We start from the raw sequence: 22,846 nt of genomic DNA, 5'->3' as shown, positions 1-22,846 counted from the left end.
TCGACCTTGGGACTTCTAAGAGGCCTTGATTTGAAGATCCTCATGCATTTATTATTTGGGGGGAAAGAAATCTCATGCTGCAATTATTTCATATTTTTTTATACTGCAACATATATAAAGGCAACAGAAACATTTATTTTGAAGCTATTTACACATATTTGCTCGCCAGTAATCRGTCCACTTTGCACCAGTAGTGAAAGGGTTTGAGATAAAAATGCAGATCTTCATGTTAAAGGAATAAAACTCTATAAACCCTGGTTCCTKTTATTGAGATCAATGTTAATTTTACAACAAACTCCACTGAAACAGACACAATTTGTCCCGTCCCTTATGATGGAAGCAGAAGAAACAAAGCAGCAAAGTATATCCACCTTATATATTTTGTTTCATAATGGCCACTAACAGCTGTTGATCATAATTCAGTAATACCAGTTAAATCTTGCATAAAAGCAGCAGCATCAGCATTTTATCAGCGGCACAGCAGATGGCCAAACTCAGCCAGATCACATCTGCTACTCAACAACTCGCTCTCGCTTTTCTGCTTTTGGTTTTTATTCTTGCAAGTTGTAAATTTTCTCTTCTTCTTTTTTTTGTTGGCTGTAACTTGCTTAAAAGTAACCAAATTTAAAAACAAGGTAYTCCGCCAACAGAAATGTGTAAAAGCAGATAAATGACTGCTCTCCTGCATCACAATAAACAGTCAATTAGAAAATGCCAGTAGATTCTAGTTATGTTGGGCCTTCACTSTTTTTACTCTTTGCTAATAACTTGATTTGTGATGCTTTGCAAGAGTATTTATAACCCTAGGKTTTYATTTTGTCACATTTTGACGATAAAATATATGTTTTGTTGGRATTTTATGCGGAAGACCAAYGCAAARTAGTTCCGAATTGTGACATGAAAGGAAAAAGTCGCATGGTTTTCACAGTTGTTTATATAAGGAATCTGAAAAGTGTGGTGGGCATTTATATTCAGCCCCCATGGTCASTATTTTCCTGAACTTTCACTGCATTACTTTTGGGGCAAGCCTCTACCAGAATTACACATCTAGAGGAAAAGTGTTGYATCTTTACGATGCTGTTTGTTCTCTGATGTTCTCTAAAATGGATTTTATGTGGCGGCATTAAAGTAAAGGAGTCGGTTATAAACTTTTCAGATGTTCTTAAAACAAATTTTAAAATTGTGTATTATCTTTCTTCAACAATTGTGCATCAATTTTGCTGGTTGATTATATAAAATCCCATTAATTCCACATGTAAAGCCAGGTGATTTCTAACAAACAAAACTTTTAAATAATATTCAAAGACTTTAATAATGCTCTTTACCATAGAATTCAAAATAAAAGCACAAAGCCAATATTGTTAGCATTCAAACTATACACATTTTTATAGCTCAAGTTACCAATGTTTTTATGTGTTATTACTGTTGGGAGGCATTGCTAAGCATTTTTTCAGTCAGGTAAATTTAGATGATATTGCACCATAGTGTTTTTAATCTTGAAGAAGTAAAATAAGGAACAYTTGAAGGTCACATAACAGCAGTTATCCATCTAGATTCAAGCATTCAACTGGTCAATATGCMAAAAYTTTGAGGAGAATAATGTAGCAAAGAGAGGAAGAAGAAAAAAATACATAAAGGACTGTGAAGGACAACTAAAAAGAGAAATGTGGTTCAAAAAGTGTACAACAGAGCTGAAGCCTGGACTAAAAAGCGTGTTTCAGAAAGGTGATTTAAAGTTTAGCTGTGATGTTAAAACAAAATGTCTGAATTATATTTGTGATATTCGAGATAGCTTTGTTTAGGAATATAACCAGAAGATATATGCTGTGGTAAAAACCCAGTGATATTTGTACTCATTCACAAAAATGAACTTTAAATCTATAAGACAATAAATAATTGYAATTTCCATCAGATAAACTCAGCATTAGACGTCTGGTCTTTTGTGTGTGTTTTTTTCTTTTATTGGGCTTTTAGAAACGTGGAACAAATTTAGATTCAACTTTCCCTAAGTGATTCAGAAACTGTTAAGCATTTAAAGCATTTATGATAATCAGTTTAACCTTTCTTTCTGTTAGGTGTCCATCTCAGCCATGGCAGGAATCCTGAAACAGCTGAAGAGGCCGAGAAAGAAAGTGACAGTTGAGCCTTCGGATATCAGTGAGTGTATACGCTCCAAGCTAAATCCACAATCAAATTAGAAGTAGAATGCTTGATTCTTGTTGGAAAAGGGCTTTAGAAGTAAGTTTTATAACATAATCTTGACTCTTGTGTAATTTGTGAAACCAGAGTGGATTCCTGCCTTCTCATAGCTGCATATTTGTGGATTTTTCTGTGGAACATGACTCCCAAGTTATTTGTGGATTTCTTTTAAATGAACATATATAAGACATTTAAAAGAAAATGCAGCTTGGGAAGCTGAAATACCCCAGCGCAACAGTACTTGACACACTCCTGGGATTTGTAGCAGTGGACTGACATGTACATGTAAAGGTTGTCAAAGTAAAGCTAGCATAACTGACCTACTTCTCTTTCTCTAGCTATTTTATATTAAAACGTTTTACTGAATTGTGGACTTTRCCTAATCGTCGTGGGTTTGACGATGCATACATTTTTCTTTTATATATCACATTTAGTACATTTGGTGTGTTGACAACTTGACAGCTAACACTATTGGTAGTCATGGTCGACAAGCGGTTGTTTTGCCCTGCAGCAGGAAACTGAATCTTGATGTCACACTGCAATRTATCTGTAGACAGGCATATTGTYACAGCTTTTATTTAATAACCTTAATCATGCAAGAAAGAGGAATATCCCATTTTGTCCTTTTTGTTGAGCAATTCTGCCTCTGACGCTGCGAGGTAACCAGACCCATCCTGCTTTCTGCCTGAGCTGACATGTAAATGCACTTGTTGTAAAATAATGGCTTCTTTCTCCTTTTAGGTGGAATCAAGGATCCAGAGGGGATTTGTGTTGGGGATCGTGAGGGAAACTGCTGGCTGCAGTACGACAGCAACAACCTGCCTCTGAGCCAGGAGCAGTGGGACTTGCTGCAGTACGTGGAGAAAACTCACTGGGGCTACTACTCATGGCCGAGGTAAATACAAAACGACTAATTGTCGCGCTGGTGGATTTGGAAACTGGAAGGCGGATTAACTGCTTGGTTGGAAGGAGCGAAATAGCTGATTGACTCAAGTGCCTGTTTGATTTGAGGCGGGTCTTTGTGGCTCTGCGGCCACTGTTATGTCCGACTGACTGCCGGATGACTGATCTGGGTTGCTGGATCACTTGCGGGGGGTTGAACTGACTTCCTGTCACGGCCCGGCCCAGATAAGGCAGAATGAACGACTTACTGCCTACCCCAAATAGAAGAATTGATGCATAGGCAGAGGCTTGGCTGTCTTGGTATGCGAGCTGCGTGCTGAGTAACTGACTTTGTAATCATCCATTTATCCTCGCCGCTTATTTGAAGACAGTGTGTGTCTATCCAGAACTTTTTCTCCCTTTGTGTTGTTATCTATAAATCACAGCAGCCTCTTCTTTTGTCTGCCACTCCTTTCAGAGAAATGATGATCTATGCATCCTCCGAAAAGCCACAAGATGACCTGCCATATGAGGAGATGAGTGAGGTGTGTGCTGATGCTGCACAACACACACACACACACACGCACACACTCGAACACAATAAAACAAAGAACTCTCTGTGGCGCTTCATTGTAGCATTCACTTGTGTGTCAATCAGGCCGAGAAGATCATCTTTGAGTACTTCTCGGACTCTGACTTCATTGACCAGTTGATAGAGTTTCTGTCTCTGGAGGAGCGGAAAGGGAAGGACAGCTTCAACCCGCGCCGCTTCTGCCTCTTCAAGGTGTGAATTTAACCTCTCATCCACTGACAGTGTGACAAATACACAGCAGAAACACAAACTCTAACCAGGCTAGGTTTTCTAGTTCAGGGCTGCAACTAACAATTATCTTACCTATTCATTAATCTATTGGTTATTTTGACAATTAATTGATTAGTCAGATAAAATTAAATGATTACTAAATTAGTTCAATAATCAGTTAATTACAATTAATTAATGGTTTCATCCCTAGTTTAGTTTGAAGTGCAAATATCTTAGGACACATTAAATAAGACAAAAACTGACTTACAAGACAAAAGATCTTTTTTAAGTCAATAATTCGTTACTGAAAAGTAACTGGCAGATTAGTTCACTTATGACATGGTAAAAATGTCTTGCAAGTGAAACTCGTACTTTTTTTTTTTTAATCAATATTAAGGCATTGTTGACTTAAACAAACTTCTATTTCTTGCATATGTTCTAAGAAACTACCGAAAATACTTGGTAAGATTKAATGTTTTTGCCATGTATTTAACGGGGAAGCGCCGCCTCTGGCTCAACTCCACCAAGGCTGCAATTACTGTCTTTGTCTGCTGTAATTTGTTTTTTCCGCCTAATTAAAAAAAAAAAAAAACTTCCTACTTACCAGTCAAACCCGAATGCTTACGTTTGATTGGCAGGGGCTGTTCCGTAACTACGGCAACGCGTTCTTGCCAGTGCTGTGGCCTCATCTGGAGCAACTCGCCAGCAACCCCCACGAGAGCTCCCAGCGCTGCTTGTGCGAGATTACGGCCGGACTAATCAGAGGCAGCAAACACTGGAGCTTCAGCAAGGTGCGCAGCAGAAATCCCCTCTCCGTAGCAAAATAAAAATCCCGTCAAAATCAGTAAAAACTTTCATCACTCTGTCCATGTGTGTCTGTGTTAGGTGGACAGGTTGTGGCAGCTGCTTTGCCCTTTGATCAGGACAGCGCTGAACAACATCACTGTGGAAACCTACACAGACTGGGGCACATGCATCGCCACAGCCTGCGTGAGTCACTCGGCTGCACTTCAGAGAAATTGATTTTTATGTAGTTATTTTCAGCCTGAGTTTGAAAAGATCAGATCTGGTATGAATCACGGGTTAATTTTCAGCGGTTCTGGCAGCCGCACTCTTGTGATTATTATAACAGTTGTTCTCCGTTTGGCGAAATGTCTCAACGTTTCTGCGGTGGGAAATTTGTTTATTATCTCAATAAATTACACAGATTACAATGTCACTGAAAAGTTAATTGATTTAAGCATTCGTCACACACGGAACGATTTATTTCAAGTATTTATTTAAGTTCATTTTGGTTATTTGTGGCTTTCTGTTAATAAACACCAAAACCCACCGATAATGAATAAATACTAATGGTCTGCAGCTTCATGGAAAATAAACTTCTGACTCGACATATTTCTAGCATTTAGTCATTAACACCAAGGCTAGAAAAGCATGCAGTTGCAATATTACTGCCAAATATTATATAATGATGTCAGTTGTTTTCCTCACTGCTGTTTTTCTCTTGCTTGTATCCATGATTTGTTCTTTCGGTCACTGACCGAAGCTTGTGACCACAGATGAATGTGGCAACGTAGATTTGCCGTTTGGCTCAGCTCAGAAACAAAAGCTTCTGCAAAGCAAAAAGAGAGAACAAAGCCAAAATGCATAGATTACAGAACAAAGGAAGAAAGAAAATGAGAAAAGCAAGACTTCTACAAGAATAAAGTAACAGAGAAAATTAATTGAATGTGGCAAGGTGTGAATGATGATGAAAACCCAAACGATCAGCAGAAAAATTACTATTGATCATAAGTAAAAGAGTATATATTATGTACAGCACAAGGATATTTCAAACTTCTTTCTTCCACTCAATTTTCCACTAATATGCTGATACATGTCATAAGGATTAAAATGGAAGACACCAAACCTGATGCCGTTAATTAGGCTGACATATCTGTTATTAAAAAGAAATTAATTTCATGTTTTCAATTAAAAGAAAACATGAAACATGAAAACATTCAAATATGCTAATATTTGTGTAAGGAGTTCAACCTTTTCACTGAATAAATTAACTTGTTGACAATATAATATCTTCAGATCTATTTTTTGGCACACCGTTCCAGCTAACTCTGATGCAACTTTGTTTTTCCTTGTGTGATAACTTGTAAATAAAAGGATCCCCCTGTCTTATTTTATCTGTATAAATATGTTTTCTTGATCTATTCTAGAAAATCTCACATTTTTTTATTTTATTAATGTAGGAAAACCAAAAACATCAGGAGGGCCTGCAAACATTTCCACATTAATAATCCTGCTGACACACAAAGCAGCCGAGTGCACGACAACTATTCGGCCGTGTGAGATAGCCGGGATAAAAATAACACTCTTCTGGTGTGTGTGTGTGTGTGTGTGTGTGTTTGTCCAACAGGAGGGCAGAGACCCCAGGAAACTCCACTGGCTGTTTGAGCTGCTGATGGAGAGCCCCTTGAGCGGGGAGGGCGGCTCCTTCAGGGACGCCAGGTATGAGTAACTATGCGCACGTTGTGTGTTTGTGTCACCTACAATATTTCCTGGGATTCAGATTTCAGGCTGCAGTAGTAACCTGAGCTGACACATGCTGCCGCAGTATAACAAAACAGCCCCCTCCTCTTCCTCTTCCTCCTCCGTCTCTGTCAGTTTGCTGTATGTGCTTCAAGGAGGTCTCGCCCAGCAGCAGTGGAGGGTTTCTGAGCTGCTGCACCGCCTGCTGGCTTACCTGGAGCCCAAACTCACCCAGGTGTATAAAAACGTCAGGGAGCGGATAGGGAGGTAATTACTCGATTAGATCMTCAAGTTCCTATTAGGGTGTTTTCACGCCTGATGGTCTGGTAGACTCGACTCGATTGGGGAGCAAAATTGCAACATTTGTTACATTTTCATCTGATGTGGTTCGTTTTTCACACTGAATTGTTGAAAACCGTCTTTACCCCTCACCTGTGGTGGCGCTGCATCAAGAACCACTCMAGGAAACAACACAAAGACCTCTGAAGGAAGATATGAGCGCAAATGACTATTTTGGAAAATGTAAACGAAAAAKGAGTAGCATCAGATTTTAGCGCTCGTCGGATTTCACTTTTGTCTGGTAAAAGACCACGAGCCATTTCTCCTGCTAGTGCTGGACTTGCATGTTTGCTTTGGTTATATTTACCCAGAATGCCCTGCTTTTGGAGCTGTCCTCGGTTCGCTTGGCGTTCACATAATACCAGGGATGTCCAMAGTGTGGTCTGGGGTCATTTTAGGCGGCTCACAGTTGCTGTTTTTGTTCCACATCAGAGTTCGACTTTCTCGACAAACAAACTAGATTTCGATTAAACCGGACTAAACAGCRCTGGTGTGAATAATCTCCTTCAATCGTCCATTTTACATCTCAGATTCATCTCAGCCGGCCACTTTGTTTTCTCTCCCCCTACATTACCTCTTCCTCTGCCTTCCCACCCTCTCTCCAGTGTGCTGACCTATATCTTCATGATAGACGTGGCGCTGCCCCACACCAGGCCCACCTCTTCCCCCCACGTGGCAGAATTCGTCACTCGGGTCCTGGAGCGGCTCAAGCCCCTCACGTCGGAGCCCGAGATCCACAACCACGTCCACGAGGAGAACACCCAGGAGACGGACGAGCGCACCCAGGCTGTCAAGCTGCTCAAAACGGGTCAGAATGCGAATGCGGGGAACGAGACGCGAGCTACGAAGGGGGCGGGGGGAAATATCTAAACGTGCCGTGACAGCTTGTTCTCTTGTTGAAACGGAGGAACAGACTGAATGACACAAGTTAAAAGCTTCTCATTGATTCACCTTTTTAAATTCATTTTTGAAAAGGTAGTGAGGTATTGATCGACGGCATATTCCAAGGGTGTGTGTTGAAGCATTTAAAAAACAATTTAGGGGAAGGACACCGATTCATTTGTTTGGAGGTTACCTTTAAGATATAATTTTACAGGTCGTACAGTTCAGTAATTGCTGCAGGATTTTGTTTTGTTATTGATTCGAGCTGTGAATAGTTTTAATTTTAGTCTGGAGAGCCTTCTGCTGCTTTCGACTRGGYAAAATCAAAAGTATTTGATCTTACCTGGGCCTGTGCACGAAGTGTAGCTAACAGGTTACACCACTTTCTATAGTTTCTAGTGCAGTTACCTTTGAAATAAGCCAGAACTAACTTTGAAGTGACTTTTTATTTAGATATATGTGCTTGTTTTAAGTCAGTAATTCTTTAATTTAAAAAAAAAGTGTTCAAAGGCCAATTATTTCACTTATAACAATACATTTTTCTCATAAGTCTAATAATCTAAGACTTATTTATTAAAGTAAGCTCATATTTCTTGCTGAAAAGTTAGTTTTGTCTTGTTTCAAGTACATTAAGATAATTGTACTAAAAACTAGAACACAAATACTTGGTAATATYTTGTGTTTTACCTTAACGTTTCCTAACTCAGCATGTTTTGTGACAGAATTAGACTCTTCAATGTGTTTAGCTTCTAATTATATGCTAACAATGAACTTCCTGTTGCAGCAGCCTTGAAAAACATATCTAGCTGCTTTTGTGCTTCCTCTGACTTTAAAGACATGTAAACATCTTTATTTGAAAACTCAGTAATGTTGTAAACAGTCAACTTAGTCTTCTTTCATCAGCAACAACTTCTACACCAAAGAGTGTGGCCATCGGCATAACAAGGGAACAAAATGTTTGCGGTTTCCAGCTCCTGAATGGCCATTTCTCATTTATCGCAGGTTTTTTTTTTTTTTAGATTATATTGACAACTTAAACAAATCTACCAAGGAATCATTTAATTTCCCATGCCAATTTCAGGGAAATGCTAATCTTTCAAGTTCTTTACTCGCCATTGCACAAACAAAATATCTGCTTGTACAAGTCATTACTTACTAAATGAGATGAACCGGGTTTTTTTTTTACTAACAGATTAATGCAGCAAGACAACGGCTCAGAGTTTGCATGTCGTCATTTACCAGTGAAATCTCCTCTGTGTGTTGGTTTGTGGGCATATCAATGAATTTAAACACACGTTTGTGTTCTGCAGTGTTGAAGTGGTTGATGGCGAGCGCAGGGCGAACCTTCACCACTCCTGTTCAGCAGCAGCTACAGCTCCTGCCTGTGCTCTTCAAGGTAACAACACACACACGCACACACACACACATGCAGGCTAACTCACAGGTCCCAGCACAGCATTATTACCCACTCAATCTTACTTGCCCATTAAACACAATTTCTCTCTTCATTTACTGAAAATGGCGCGTTGCTGTGTGTCTTCCTGGCTCTCTGTCTCACTCTTGTGTTTGTCTCCCCCCGCAGATTGCCCCAGTAGAGATTGATGAGAGCTATGATGAGATGAAGCAGGATGCGCGCACGTGTCTCTCTCTCATGTCCCAGGGCCTGCTCTATCCGGAGCACATCCCTCTGGTTTTGGCAGCACTGGAGGAGGTACGCACACACACACAGCGGGATGCTCATAACGCATGCTGCCCTATGGACCTGCTGTCAGTGTTTCAATCCTAATGCTGCCCAAGATGCCGGGTTAGAGAAAGAACAACCTGGAGTCATTGTAAAAAAAAAGAGAAGAAAAAGTAACGGTATTTTTACTTTAAAGGGTTTCTAAAAGTTCATGGCTGCTCTTCATCAAATCTGACTGAACTTGAGGTGTTTTGTAGAGAACGGGGTAAAATTTTCTCTTTAGCAGCTCCAGATACAGACCGAAATATATGCAAATGTAATTTAAACAAAAAGTAGCTTTATAAAGAGTTTATAAAAAACGCTGTTTTAAATTGCATCCGGATATTACAAATGCTCTGGATATCTCCTTTATACTAAGCTAAACTGTGAACAAACTGAGATCTCCGGTGGCATTATTTGGTCCTTTAAGGCTTTCTAACGTGCAACACTTCTGATTTCAATTTATGAATATTTGAAGTCTTTATTTTCCTTCTGCTTCACAATTATGCGCTACTCTGTGTTGTTCATTCACATAAAATCACAACCAGTACCTTGAAGCTTGTGCCTAAATGTGTAAAATGAATGAATATTTTGCTCTCTTTATTGTCCCAAATGCAGTGCCTTTGAAAAGTATTCACATTTGATCAAATCAAACATGATCAACAAAATTGGTCGTTTTTGACAAAAAAAAATTCTTTAATGTCAAATTGAAAACTTCCTACTAAAATAACAAAAAATATTTAACACAAATTAAGTGATTTTGCAAATATCCTTCCTTTTAAAGTGACTTAATTCATCAGAGATCCAGCCAATTGGTGCTACCAGGAACAGCGAGTGGAATAGAAATCACCTGTCTCAAGTGATCAATCGTATTGTGTTTGGATCATCTATTGACTAAAGATGCGAGAACTCTCCAAACAAACCAGAGAAAAGGTTATTAAGAAGACAGGGTAGGGGTGAGCATTTATCATATCGTTTATCATAAGAACATTCTTAGCAGAATTTCAATTTATTTCCGTTATTGATGGGAAATTAAAACAAACAAACCTGAAAGTATAATCAGAAATGATATTTTTGCCATTTTCTCCACTGTTCCATGAAAACTCTAAGTCCATATCGCCCACCCAGAGTGTGCAGCTCTCATCGTCCTGTTCCAGCATTAAAATTAAATCACGTTCTTGAGTAGAACACTGTAAAACTGTAATCTCATATTCTCTTTCAGGATTTGGTTTTACTTTTCTTTCTGTGTCCAAATTTCACAGATCCAAACTGTTTTTCAATTGGCTTTCATGAATATCAACAGATACCGCGCCGTTGAGCCTGAACTGCAGCATTTAGACGAAATTGCAGTGAGGATTATGCATCTCTTTTGAATGCGTTCTACCTGTGGATAATCTCTCTCATGGTTGAAGAATGAGCTCATAAATGTTTGGCAGTGATCCCCAAACCCTGATAGATATTTGCTTCAGATGTCATCCCGCCTTAGCAACACAATCACTCCAGAACAATATTTTTATAAAGCAGCTCATATTCCTGACAATCAGCAAACCAATGCGTTTTATGACCAACAGCTGTCTCTGTTTGTCAAACACTGACAAGGTGTAATACGTAAATTGATGTTAATCTGAAGTTGGGTTTAGCTAATTTTTAAACTCGATAAAGAACGCTGTTTTAAATTGCATCYGGATATTACAAATGCTCTGGATATCTCCTTTATACTAAGCTAAACTGTGAACAAACTGAGATCTCCGGCGGCATTATTTGGTCTTTTAAGGCTTTCTAACGTGCATATAAAGAATACAGCCTCATTCGGCAATATCTCTTGGGTAAGAAAAACTAAAGTGACCCAGAGATAAAATGACGATGGGTTCCCATCACATCCTTTTTACTGTGACCGACTCGTTCCTTTTCTGTGTCCTCCTCTGTGTTCAGATGGCGGCCAGCAGATCGTGGCACGCTCGCTTCTCAGTACTGACCTACCTCCAGATCACAGTCTTCTACAATCTGTTCACTCTGCTCAGTTTGCCCGCTGAGGTTCTGCACATCCGAAAGCTGGTGATGCAGCTGCTCCTGGATGAACAGCTTGAGGTAATATGCTTAAAAAAAAATAAATAAATGAAAAATAAAAAGCTGGACAGGAAGCGCAGGTTTGATGCTGCCATTTCTCATAAAGCCTAACTGACAGAGGATTATAAGAGGCCACTTATCCCTTTGCTCATTCTCATTCCTGCCTGTTCATGATTATTGCTTAAAAATAACATCACTTCTCACTGCGACTACAGAGACGTTAATGGAGCTGCTTTGCATGCTTTTGTGTTATGTCTAAAGAAGGGAGTCCAAAGTGCGGCCTGAGGGCCATTTGCGGTCCTTTTGATGATTTTATGTGCAATTCTGCAATGGAGCAAATCTAGCCAGTTGATGTTTTTTTTTTTTTTTTTTTTTTTTTTAACAGAAAAAGCGGTACAATAAAAATAATTTCTAATTCATTAACCAGATTTCTTACTTTTGTAGTAAAGAGAACTGCAGACAACCAGCAATTTTTATTCAAAAGCAGACGCAGGTGCTGCAGCAAGAACTTTGGAAGAAAAATGGACTTTCTGTTCTTGTTGTTGAGCTTGGACTAAAAAGGCCAAAAACCAAAAGAAATCAACCCAAAAAACATTGTGTGCCTGTCTTATAATAACGCAAAACCCTTTTTATGTTTTGGAGCGACAATCATTTACTATAGATCACTTTTTTTTTATTTTTTTTTTTTTACAAAATCTGCTAATTTTGTTCATTTCAGTAAAGTCTTGCAAGTTTAATTTAATATTGAGTCGATAAAGTAAAAAAAAGAAAGTGCAATGAATTTGACATTTAAAATAAATACATTTTTGTTGCCCTCCAAGTGGTTTCAACTTCATTTTCATACAAAAAGTTTCAAAGTGGATAAACTTATAAACTTATCAATATTCCTACACCTAATTAAAACCCCGAACTCTTAATTCTTTGAAAACTACATTATTACAAAATACCAACAAAAACTGATTTACAATTTAGAAATTTAAGTCTACTGAAATTCATCATGTGAAAATTCAAACTCTTGATTAAGGTTTGATCCACAAACCTGTTTGTGCCACTTAACTTTTCATAAATATATTTGGGACTCTAACGTTCAAAATTTCGGCAGAGCTCTTAGCAATAATAATCGAAACAAACAAAAATAAATGCTTAAAATATATGCTTGTGAGTAATGAATGCATGACATTGGAGCTTCACTTTTTTAAACAAATTACAAGGATAAATTAGCTTTTGAACTTTAATTCACTGGGATGCACCTTCTTCAGCTTTAACTGTTAATCTTTCAGTAATTTCTGTGCACCGTCTGCTAAAACGTCAATAGTTTCTCTTTATTTGTCTCACTGGCCCTGCAGTAAAACCTCTAAACTGATTTCTGATCTGGATTCACAGTGCAGGTAAAAAAGAAAAAAGAAAAATCAATGGCTGCATCTGAATTACAATTACCGTTTATGATATTTAGCAGAGTTGATGAGTGATTTGAAACCGTTCTCCTTTAGCTCAGTGCCGTTTCCTAATTCATGCACAGAGGATTAGTGATTCCCTCTTTTATTTCCTCTCTGCTCCCCCTTATTTGTCCCTCTAATTTACTGCTTTGGATTTTTAACGGTCTGGTATTCCTTGTTGCTCCTCTTCCCATTTTTCTCTGTCTTCCCTAAAGGTGAGGGACATGGCCTGCACCACCCTCAGTGGTTTACTGCAGTGCCAGTTCTTCCCTCTGGACTCCTGTCTGCAGACACAGCTCCAGACGCTGAGTCAGACTTCCCTCCCCAAGGCCAGAGGAGAGCTGGCCTCCATGGGTACACACATAAAACACACACGCAATTACACAGCGAGGCAATCACAGTAATACTTGCCCTGTTACCCTTTCTTATCACTGGGGAATTGTGAGCCTTGAAATTCTAAAGCCTGTTTTAACTCTCTGTGTCTGTGTGCGCGCGTGTGCAGACTTGGTGCGGCGCCACGCCGGCGTGCTCGGTCTGAGCGCGTGCATCCTGTCGAGCCCCTACGACGTCCCACAGTGGATGCCGCAGATCCTGATGGAGCTGAGCGACCATCTCAACGACCCGCAGCCTATAGAGGTACGGACGCACACGCGCGCGCCCGCAACAAAACGACGCACTCCAACCAGTGCGAGCTGAAAGAATACAATTTCATTCTCCAATTGAGGAGAAAATTATGTCTTTGGCCTTTCTTCAAGCATGAAGCAGACGTACAATGTAATCCGCAGAGCAGACAGTGCGCTGGTGAGGATAATTTAGTGCTTCTTTTGTTGCAAAGTGGGGGAGATGACGAGGAATAGGCAATAAACGCATCTGGGAGTATATATTCATATGTAAAACAACTAACCATTCTGTTACACAGGATAGTTGGAGTAAAGTCCATAGAAAATTACACCTATTTGAAAAGGGAGCCAGAGGTTTAGGTGCATCCTTTTTTATTTTATTTTTTTCCTTTTTTTTCCCCACCCAAAATATAACCTGGAATTCAAATCTGTTCCATTGGAGTTTTGAATCAAATGTAACATTACATGGGGACTTCCAAATACTCATAATTACGAAACAAATGAGGAAAAAGTTGACCTCTTAAAATCTTATGTCCCGTTTGGATTTGAAAATGCAATGACATTAAATACAATAAAGCACAACTTAATGTCAAGTTCATGCAATATATTATGTTTGTACAATATATTGTTACATCATAATGTGAAAGTGCTCCATGACAGCTATATATTTTCGTTGGTTAACAAGCTAAATATTTAGTGTGAAGCTAATTATTTTCTTCAACTATTATGTATGGTTGCATAAATGTTCAAAATTGTTCTAAACATCGAATTCATAATCACAAAAAAACCCCCAGTATATTAATTTAAGAGTGTGACACAATCAATACACAAAATAATCATAGATTGACATAAAGCGTAGAGATTTCTCTGTGGGCTTAGAGACTCTGAGCTCCCGTCAGGCTCAGCGCCTGAGCTGAGAGCACCAGAAATGAAAACAATCACTCTTTCTTTCACTGTAGTATTGGAAATGATAGCCTGGGTGGCCTGAGGAGAAAATGAAAGGGTAAAAACGTCACACATTAGGGGTCATGTAACGTTACCCACCAGTTTTTGGGTTTTTCTTGGGTTTTTTTCCCAGGTCTACAGTTGATGTTTTGTCACAGAAACTGCTGCTAAGCAAGAATCGGTCTTAATTTGCTTCCTAGTCTACTACTCTACTTCAGTTGCAGCTTCTTAAGGCCGTTTCTGTCCTCTAGCAGTAATTATTCTACCTCTTATTGAAGCAATAGGTAAAAGTGGAACATATGTTAAGATTTTTCTGAGCAAAATCCTCTAACATATTGGTTTAAAATGCATCTTCACACTGATTTTAAAAAGCACAGTACTAAATAAATCTTTGAGTTTGGGTTCCTCCTTTTCTTAAGAGCTCTGAGGGCAATAGTGTAAAACAAACGTGCTCCATGTTTAAATGATGAGAACATCACTGATCCACGGCTTAATGCCATGTTTTGAGCTCTTGTTGAATCTGATGACTTTTCACTCAGATCTTGTTGTGCTCTAAATAATTGCTGCCCTGCATTTTTTAAAGTTATATCTGGCATTTTAACATAAATAAATGATTGTTGCCTCATTAGATTTTTATCAGCGTAAACAAGCAGGACGATCGCTGCTGGTGGATCCAGCTCTGCATACTTTAAATCGCTTCAGCTCACCTTCGCTTTTGCACTCTGAAGAGAAATGTTTACGTCGATTTGATGGCCGTTTTATGTTTGCTTAACTCTAGAATTAGGCCTAAGTGTGGGTTTTATTTTTAAAATAATTAGAGCCGTTTACAAGGCGCAGAAATGTGCTTGTAAAACAGCTGCTATCAATATTGCACTTTATTGGAGGATTTTACCACAAAGTCGAATGGAAAGCTGCTCCATTTGGGTGGATTTTCCGTTGAACATCTAAGATTTTATATTTTTACCTTCCCAGAACAGTTGACGTGTTTACAAAATTATTCACACGCCTTGCACCTTTTCACATTTTGTTGCGTGTCTGTGTTAAAGCTACAAACAGTTGTCTCCTCGTTTAAATGCGACATCACCTTTATCTAGTTTTTGTACACATCTACTGTTGGAAATGTCATTTTTAAAGATCCACCATTGTTGTTTTCATTTTTAGGTCTTATTAAAAAAAGGAAAACAAAAAAAATTTTCCAAAAAGAGAATGAATGCATTTAGGTTGAAACCAGTTGAAATTACAAGAATCGTCCAGCTTGCAGCTTTGTACAAACACCATTAATAGTGGATGATTTATGCAGGCTCGGAAGCAACATATGCTGACATTTTTCAGTAAAGGTCTTGTTTATTTCAGGACAGCAATATCAAGCTACATCCTGCATCCACCGCAGGAGCAGCAGCAACAGGTCTGCAGTAAAAGGTGCTAAATTTGCTCAGCTGCAGACCGAAGAGCCTGTAGTAAAAAGCAGGATTAGTGGCTTAGTGGGGAAACTTTTAGGGTCATCTGTGGGGTTTTGTGCCACAAATCTGGTTCACTTCTGACTCAAGATGATAAAGAAAATCACTGAAAGGGAAGAACAGTCTACCATTCAGTTTCTTGGGGAAACGTATAACAAAAACATTACTACAGCTGTTTTGTACTCTTGAGATGAAACAGTAGTAGCCAAAAAAAACACACTGATTAATCAAGAAATAAATTGAACTGACTTTTAAAGAATGATGTAAATCAACCCAAAACAAATCCACCATAGTTTATATCTGCCTTTTGTCTTTGCACTAATACTTTTCAATTATTTCTAAATCCTTCCCTTCTGCCTTCGATATTATGTCTAATTTTTGAAAAATTAGTTTGCAGAGGGGTTTTTTTTTCTCACATTTTCCATGTTCCAGGATTTTCCATGAGATTTTTAAGCCATTTTTACACTTTAACATTGAATTCAAAAGAAATGTCAACAAGCAGGTCCAGTCCAAGTCCAGTTAAATATCAAATCCAAGGATGTTGGATTGTCAAAAATGGACACAGAACCGTCATATTTCATCACTAGTCTCGGTTCATGTTGCCCTCCAACTGCCAGCAGGTTGCATGAATTCATAATGTTTTTATCCTTTTGCTTTAAAGATGACGGTGAAGAAGACCCTGTCAGAGTTCAGGCGCACTCACCACGACAACTGGCAGGAGCATCGGCAGTGCTTCACTGACGACCAGCTTCTGGTGCTCACCAACCTGCTGGTGTCGCCCTGTTACTACGCCTAGACGGTCGCCTACCGCCCCCTTCCACGGAAAAATAATCCCGCCCTTAAGTACAGCTGTGGGGCTTCTGTCTGCGATGATAAAGACTCATCGTTCCAGGGAGGAGATCTCTGTCTGGACCCTCAGGTGCCGCTGCTGGCCTTTAGCCGGAAAGCAGCTGGGGACAGAGAGGTTTTCAGTTAGCACGCTGCTCAGTGGGGTTTGTTTTGCACGCTGAGGCGGCCATGGCGATGATAAAGGTGTGTTTTCAGTCTCCTGCAGCTCTGATCTACACAGAGACTCCAAATCTTCTTCTTCTTTATCGCACCACCATCACCTTGAAGGAAGTTTCTGAATAAAATCTATAGGGTAAAATGTTCTATTTAAATACAGTCATGTGACAAAACTGGGACATCCTGTGAAACATTCGGTTAATTATTAAGTAAAAGTTAACATAATGATGTCGACTTTTGTATTTATTTCAGGAAAATAAAGTGATTTAACTGCAATTAACTGAGAAATAAAAATGAACCTTCCTAAAAACAGAAAAAGTGCCGTTTAGCTAAGGAAAAAGTTAGGACACCCAACCCCTGGTAGCTGGTGTTGCCTTCTTTGAATGAAATAGCTCAATAACAATACTGGTATGTTTTGGGCTYAAGTTTTCTTCAAGTTGGCTTTCATTATGGATTCTGTGATGGTGAAAATAGGAAGGTCTTGCTGCAGCAGCGCACTCCTAAACCATGTCACTACCACTAAGATGCTTCTCAGTTTGACAAACRTGGTCAAAATAATTGTTTTAGACTTCAAAGTCTGGGCTTCTGTCTCTCTGGAAAACTGGCCTTTGTGAGGGTTTTTTTCTTCTTTTTTTTTTGGATCAACTTCAGTCTAACTTAATCAGTACACAATAACTTGGTACACCTCCTTTAAAATATTAATCTCTCATCGTCATGTTCAGCTGATTTCATGTGTGGGTTTTTGAGGTATTTCTAGTGCGAATACATGTGAGGGTAAAGAATAAATATTGTCTTCTAAAATTTTATAGCTAGACACTGAATTTTTGGTATATATATTTTACGTTAAATTCACCTTCAAAAACTCACCTGAAAAACTCCTGCAAATGTGGACTTTCTGGTCACCCAGAGTCCAGCGGCCTATCAAATTACGCTTCTCTGATCGCTTGTCCAACAGTTAGCTTGTTTAGCGTAGCTAACGGCTAGACGCGCCACGCCAGACTCACTGGTGTCACGTGATCAAAAGAACGTAATTTGATTGGCTAAAAGCCCTCCATTCCATCTAGTGCTGATGGCTTTGGTTTGGGTTATCAAAAGGCCACCACATTTGCAGGCGAGTTTTTGAAAGGGATTTTTTTTTTCTTGGTGAATTTAAAGTAAATAAATAAAATTAAAAAAATCATATACGCAATTGCACGTGATAGAAAAAAAACTCTACATTATAAGTTCAATGTCTAAAACAAAATCCGACTCGGTGAGACTATATTTTTCCTTATGAAGGTGTCCTAATGTATTTCTCCCCAGAATTTAGGATTTTTCAAAACATTTTAAAGAGGTTTTTTTTTTTTTGTAATTGTTTTTCYGGACATTTTCAGTATGGTTTTAAGTTAATAATAAATATGTGTCCAAATACGGTGGAAAAACATACAGGTGTCCTGTTCACATGATATCACATATGATTTTATATTATATTGATATACTGATACCAATAAGCTCATATTATTACTAATAAATATATATTGTAAAAACAGMACACTGTTGTGTTATAAAACCATGTACTGAGATATCAAATTCAGTAGCTGTATATCATATTCTGCAAGGCTCAGACGCTTTCCTTCTTCCTGCATGGGTAGCTTTTAGTTTTGTGCCAAAAGAAAAATGTAACTTTGTACATACAGACATCGCTGCATCCAATAAACACCGATAACTGGTTCCAGCTGTCTGTGTGTGTGTCTAAAGAGGAAAAGAGGATCGCGTATAGAGCTGTCAGTCGCTTGTTCTGAGTATTGATTTCTTTCTGACGTATCGCTGCCGGGTTTGATGTGTCTTTGAGATACGGTGGCAGGAGGAGAAGAGGCTGATGGCTGATGCTGGCGCTCTGGTAGATGAAGATAGTGAGGAGAGGCGAGTGTGAGTACATGATAAATGCACTGAAATTCAGTCCTTAATAGAAGCTTGTACACAATAATCTTTGGTATAGATTTCTATATTTCTGGATAAAATTATAATACGGCATGCAAACAAAGTTGGACCTTCTCAAACCTAGAAAGGGTCAAACTCATACATCCAGATTTTTTATATATATTCCTACTAATATTTGAATGAGTCGGTTTTACAGCTGGATTGCATAACAGGGGTAAAAATCAAACCGCTGGGGGCCCAAATGAAAGAAACAACTGGATGATTGAAATTTGGAAACGACTGGGACAAAACAAATCAATGTTAAGCTTTTGGAATGCCAAGACTTCAACTAAAAATGTATGAARGACTTTTTAAATTAGCTCCACCAGTGGTCAAAGATTCAGACAAAAGTATTTTATGTAGTTTGGCTGTGGCTTGTTGTAATCCATTAAACCAGATGTCAGTGGTGGAGCMTGTGTATTTTTGAGCGTTTATCATTTTGACGACATTTACCATTTCGCTAATATTTACATTACGATTACATTTATTGACCAGCTGTTATTAGAATCCGCAATAAATTTCAATTTGTGTGCCCACATCGTATTTCAAGTCTCTGCAGTCTGGTTCTACATTATTATCCTTCCCTGGTAAAAGAAAAGTTCCCATTAATCGTTAAGCGGCCCAAAATTWGACATTGAAGCAGAAGACAAGTGTGTGGGAACGTCTAATCRTGACTGCATGTGGCTTTYGAGTTGTAGCCATTTTGGGGGTTTTTATTACGTCTAAAACATTTTTAAAAATTAAGGAAAAGTTTTTCCACTCTCCTTTGATCCAGCACATTGATTCGCCACAGAAAATCACCTCTGTAATKAAATGGAATGTAGGGAAATTAATATGGAGATGACAAGAGTGGATTTACGGCTAAAATACCAAAAAAAAATACACTTCCATTCTAATATTGGTGCATTTGTAAACGCGTGTGATTGAGTGCATAAAAACAAGGCTGACTGAAGTCTGTCTGGGAGTGAAAGACCACCCTCGCCCTCCTGCTCTGAAAGCCTGCAATTTGTCACAGCGGTGCTTTGAGCTGAGCACTAACATTAGCATGTTAACACAGCAATCTTCACATGCTGAAGTTTACTTTGTAAATATTAACAGTGTTCACCCATCAGGATATGCAGCCGTGATGGTCAGAGCTTAGAGTAACACACACAAATCCAACAGGAGTGATTTGATTTTGCACCAAATACAAAATCACCTAAGATGGAAATGGTTCATTTTGAAGAGTTTAACTTCCAATTTTATAACACTTGACATAGAAAGGGATCAAATAACAATCAGAGATACTTAACATTAAAGACACAATCAATAAAAGCCAATTCTTACTTTCTTTGCTTTTATTAAGAACATATATTGTGAGTCATGAGTTGGTAATGTCTTGTAAACATGCAGCAAAACCCATTATTGTAAAATTTGTTTTCAGTAATATTACAATCCTATTGAGCTGAACATTTGTTTCAAAAACAAAACCTGATTTCGTTTCCTACATATCAGCCCSATCGACACTTGWCAAAAGTGGTCTCCTCAATAAATACCTGCTACAGCACGTTTTATTTACTCTTGACATTCTATGGCCGGTGTTTGTTGGCGCTTTTGTAGCCGTTCCCGCACTATTGCTTCAAGGGAAAACAGGTGTCTGTCTGGRTCCTCGGGCATGATAGTCCTGACTGCCTCAGCCAGCTGGAACAGGTACTCCGTGTTTCTCCCACTCGGACCGGTGGAGTTCAGGATCTGGTTGGCTATGTCCTCCAAGGGCGCGGGTCCGAGGTAGTTGGGGTTGTCGTCGTTGCCGATGTAGAGCAACGTCGGGCTTGGTGAGTGGTTGGACTCGGGACGGGGGTAGAAGGTCACCGTGATGACCTGGTAGCCTCCTTTTTCGCGATAGTCGAGGTAGCATTTGACTTCCTGCTCCTGGCCCGTCGGCAGCTTGTAGGCCACGCCCCAAACGCACCCCTGAAGAAGAAGTGAGACGGAAGAGAAACAGGCGTGTTCAACCTGTGCTGGTAGAAAACAGCTGGCAATTGACAAACTCRTTCCAATAATAACCTGACAATGTGAGACGACSTTTCAAACACGTAGAATTGGTTATCACTCACCTCAGGATCCTCTACCAGAGTAACAACACGGCCGGGCTGGAAAGAGAACACAATGAGAGAATCAGAGGAATTGGAATGTCATATATCCAATCATTAATTAGAGAMTAAAGCAATATTAATATATGTGCCAGCAACCTACTCATGCCTACTCAAAGTGGTCTGCAGGTATGATTATTAACTAATTATAAGAGAACCCCACCAAAACAAAATTGCAACCCCTCCTAAACAAACCCAACATATTACTATTGAGTAAACATAACTTTATTAGATTTTTTTTTTCCCGAAGTTCACTTTTTACTACAATGTGTTTCTGTTTGCCATAACTTAACTGTCAAACAAGAAGTAGGGAAACAAACAAAACATAAATAACCTCGATTTTTTTTTTTTTAGGTTAAGTTTTAAGAATTTACTTTTACAGTGAAATTCAACCAACTCCATTCAAAGAATTTGAAACTTTAGATTCCTCATATTTGTTTTGAGCCAAACATAATCTTATCAAGAAGGTTGTTTCATAGAGTCCACGTGCAATTAATTACATAATGTACTATTCCTTGTCTCTCCTTACTTTCATAACTATTTTCACTTAGACATACTCTTAAATGCTATTTAGGGTTCAGTTCAACAAAATATTGATTTTCGTTTGCATGGTGTTTGTAGTACACATTTAAATGACTCAAAATGAGTGCAGAGTCTTCATAAGTCAGCTGGAAGTTTAGACAACGACAATGACGGTGAGAGTGTGATAAAGAAGCAAGTCATCATGATCTAGCATTAGTCAGCGTCAGGTAAAGATAAAGAAGCTGCTTATGTAAAATATTGAATATTCTTTAACATGAGCTGCTATTTTTCTGTTCTGTCAATAATTATAAATGTTCAAAGTTACAGAGAAACAGATCTTGTTAAGGTGGAAAGCTCAATAAGCTAAAGGTGGCACACATTACTTAGAAAAGGTAGACTAGCCCTTTAGAGGAGCTAACTTTAGCTAAATGTGAACTCCCTCAAACTTTAGGTGCTTTTTGTTTTCACGTGAAATATCGTCAGAGCACCCACCTTTCCCGGTACTCCACGGTGATCGGTGCTTCCCTGCCAGAACCGGCGGCTGAAGCCCTTTATGTAACCGACTCTCTTCTCCTCGTACGGGAAGTCCACTTTCCAAATCAGGGAGCCGTAACCGAAGACCCACATAATGACACGGTAAGCTAATGGTCCGTTTACGACAGCAGCTGGACGGACTGGTACCGGTTTATTAAGTCATCTACAGATTACAACGGTGGTCCTCCCTTTATAAGAACCGGCATGGTTACCTGTTACTGCTGTTCAACTACCCGTATCATCGGTSGGGCTGTCACCCTGGGAACAAACAGTCAAATCACCCAGATTACGTAACTTTTTCTACTTCCGTTTACTACCTTTCACTGTAAARTGCAGATCTCAAAATTTTGCAAATATCTGGATTAATATGTAAGATGACATTTACCTATCAATCTATACTATATATTGTACCCAAGAATTAAAGGTTTAATGTTTACTTAGTCTTGACAAGTTATTCCTCTGAGGCGCTTGGCTTTTATTTTGAACGGTGAGTCTTTATCCCGGATGTCTTTCGTCGTTTCAACTAAGAACAAACTAGCTCAAATAGTACAAGAAACTGTCTTAAAGTAATAAAGCAGCATCATAAAGTGTGAACTGACATATTAAGAAAAAAAACATGCACATGAAAAAAACTTCTAATAATCTAATAATTACAATTTGAAAGAATAGAACTGAAGAAATAAAAGGGGGGTACATTAGAAGAAAAGGTAAACATTTCTAGGGTACACAGCAAACATCCATCCATCCATCCATTTTCTTTACACCCTTGTCCCTTGGTGGGATCGGGAGGGTTGCTGGTACACAGCAAACAGTTCATTCAAT

The 22,846-nt window shown here is 38.9% G+C and overlaps 2 protein-coding genes across 2 annotated transcripts in view; one reads left to right on the top strand and one right to left on the bottom strand.

The window, feature by feature from the left end:
• psme4b (proteasome activator subunit 4b) overlaps positions 1-18,587 on the top strand; it is a 48,464-nt gene extending 29,877 nt beyond the window's left edge. The window contains exons 33-47 of the mRNA XM_008437097.2: positions 2,076-2,157; positions 2,941-3,094; positions 3,560-3,626; positions 3,740-3,865; positions 4,522-4,674; positions 4,769-4,873; positions 6,294-6,385; positions 6,542-6,673; positions 7,351-7,553; positions 8,938-9,023; positions 9,210-9,338; positions 11,280-11,435; positions 13,066-13,204; positions 13,353-13,486; positions 16,534-18,587. Of these exons, the coding sequence (XP_008435319.1) occupies positions 2,076-2,157; positions 2,941-3,094; positions 3,560-3,626; positions 3,740-3,865; positions 4,522-4,674; positions 4,769-4,873; positions 6,294-6,385; positions 6,542-6,673; positions 7,351-7,553; positions 8,938-9,023; positions 9,210-9,338; positions 11,280-11,435; positions 13,066-13,204; positions 13,353-13,486; positions 16,534-16,668 (1,893 nt within the window). The 3' untranslated portion in view covers positions 16,669-18,587. The remainder of the gene's footprint in view (positions 1-2,075; positions 2,158-2,940; positions 3,095-3,559; positions 3,627-3,739; positions 3,866-4,521; positions 4,675-4,768; positions 4,874-6,293; positions 6,386-6,541; positions 6,674-7,350; positions 7,554-8,937; positions 9,024-9,209; positions 9,339-11,279; positions 11,436-13,065; positions 13,205-13,352; positions 13,487-16,533) is intronic.
• Positions 18,588-20,155: 1,568 nt separating this feature from the next.
• chac2 (ChaC, cation transport regulator homolog 2 (E. coli)) lies at positions 20,156-22,300 on the bottom strand. Its single transcript, XM_008437095.2, has 3 exons — positions 21,983-22,300; positions 20,933-20,968; positions 20,156-20,789 (listed from the first exon to the last, which is right to left on the bottom strand). Exons 1-3 carry the CDS (start codon positions 22,115-22,117, stop codon positions 20,391-20,393), a joined length of 570 nt encoding a protein of 189 aa, XP_008435317.1. The 5' UTR covers positions 22,118-22,300; the 3' UTR covers positions 20,156-20,390.
• Between the last annotated feature and the right edge of the window lie 546 nt (positions 22,301-22,846).

Source organism: Poecilia reticulata, linkage group LG19, assembly GCF_000633615.1.
Source record: "Poecilia reticulata strain Guanapo linkage group LG19, Guppy_female_1.0+MT, whole genome shotgun sequence".
NCBI classification, from domain to species: Eukaryota; Metazoa; Chordata; class Actinopteri; order Cyprinodontiformes; family Poeciliidae; genus Poecilia; species Poecilia reticulata.
Note: the sequence above shows the minus strand (reverse complement) of the source record. Positions and strands in the feature narration are given on the sequence as shown.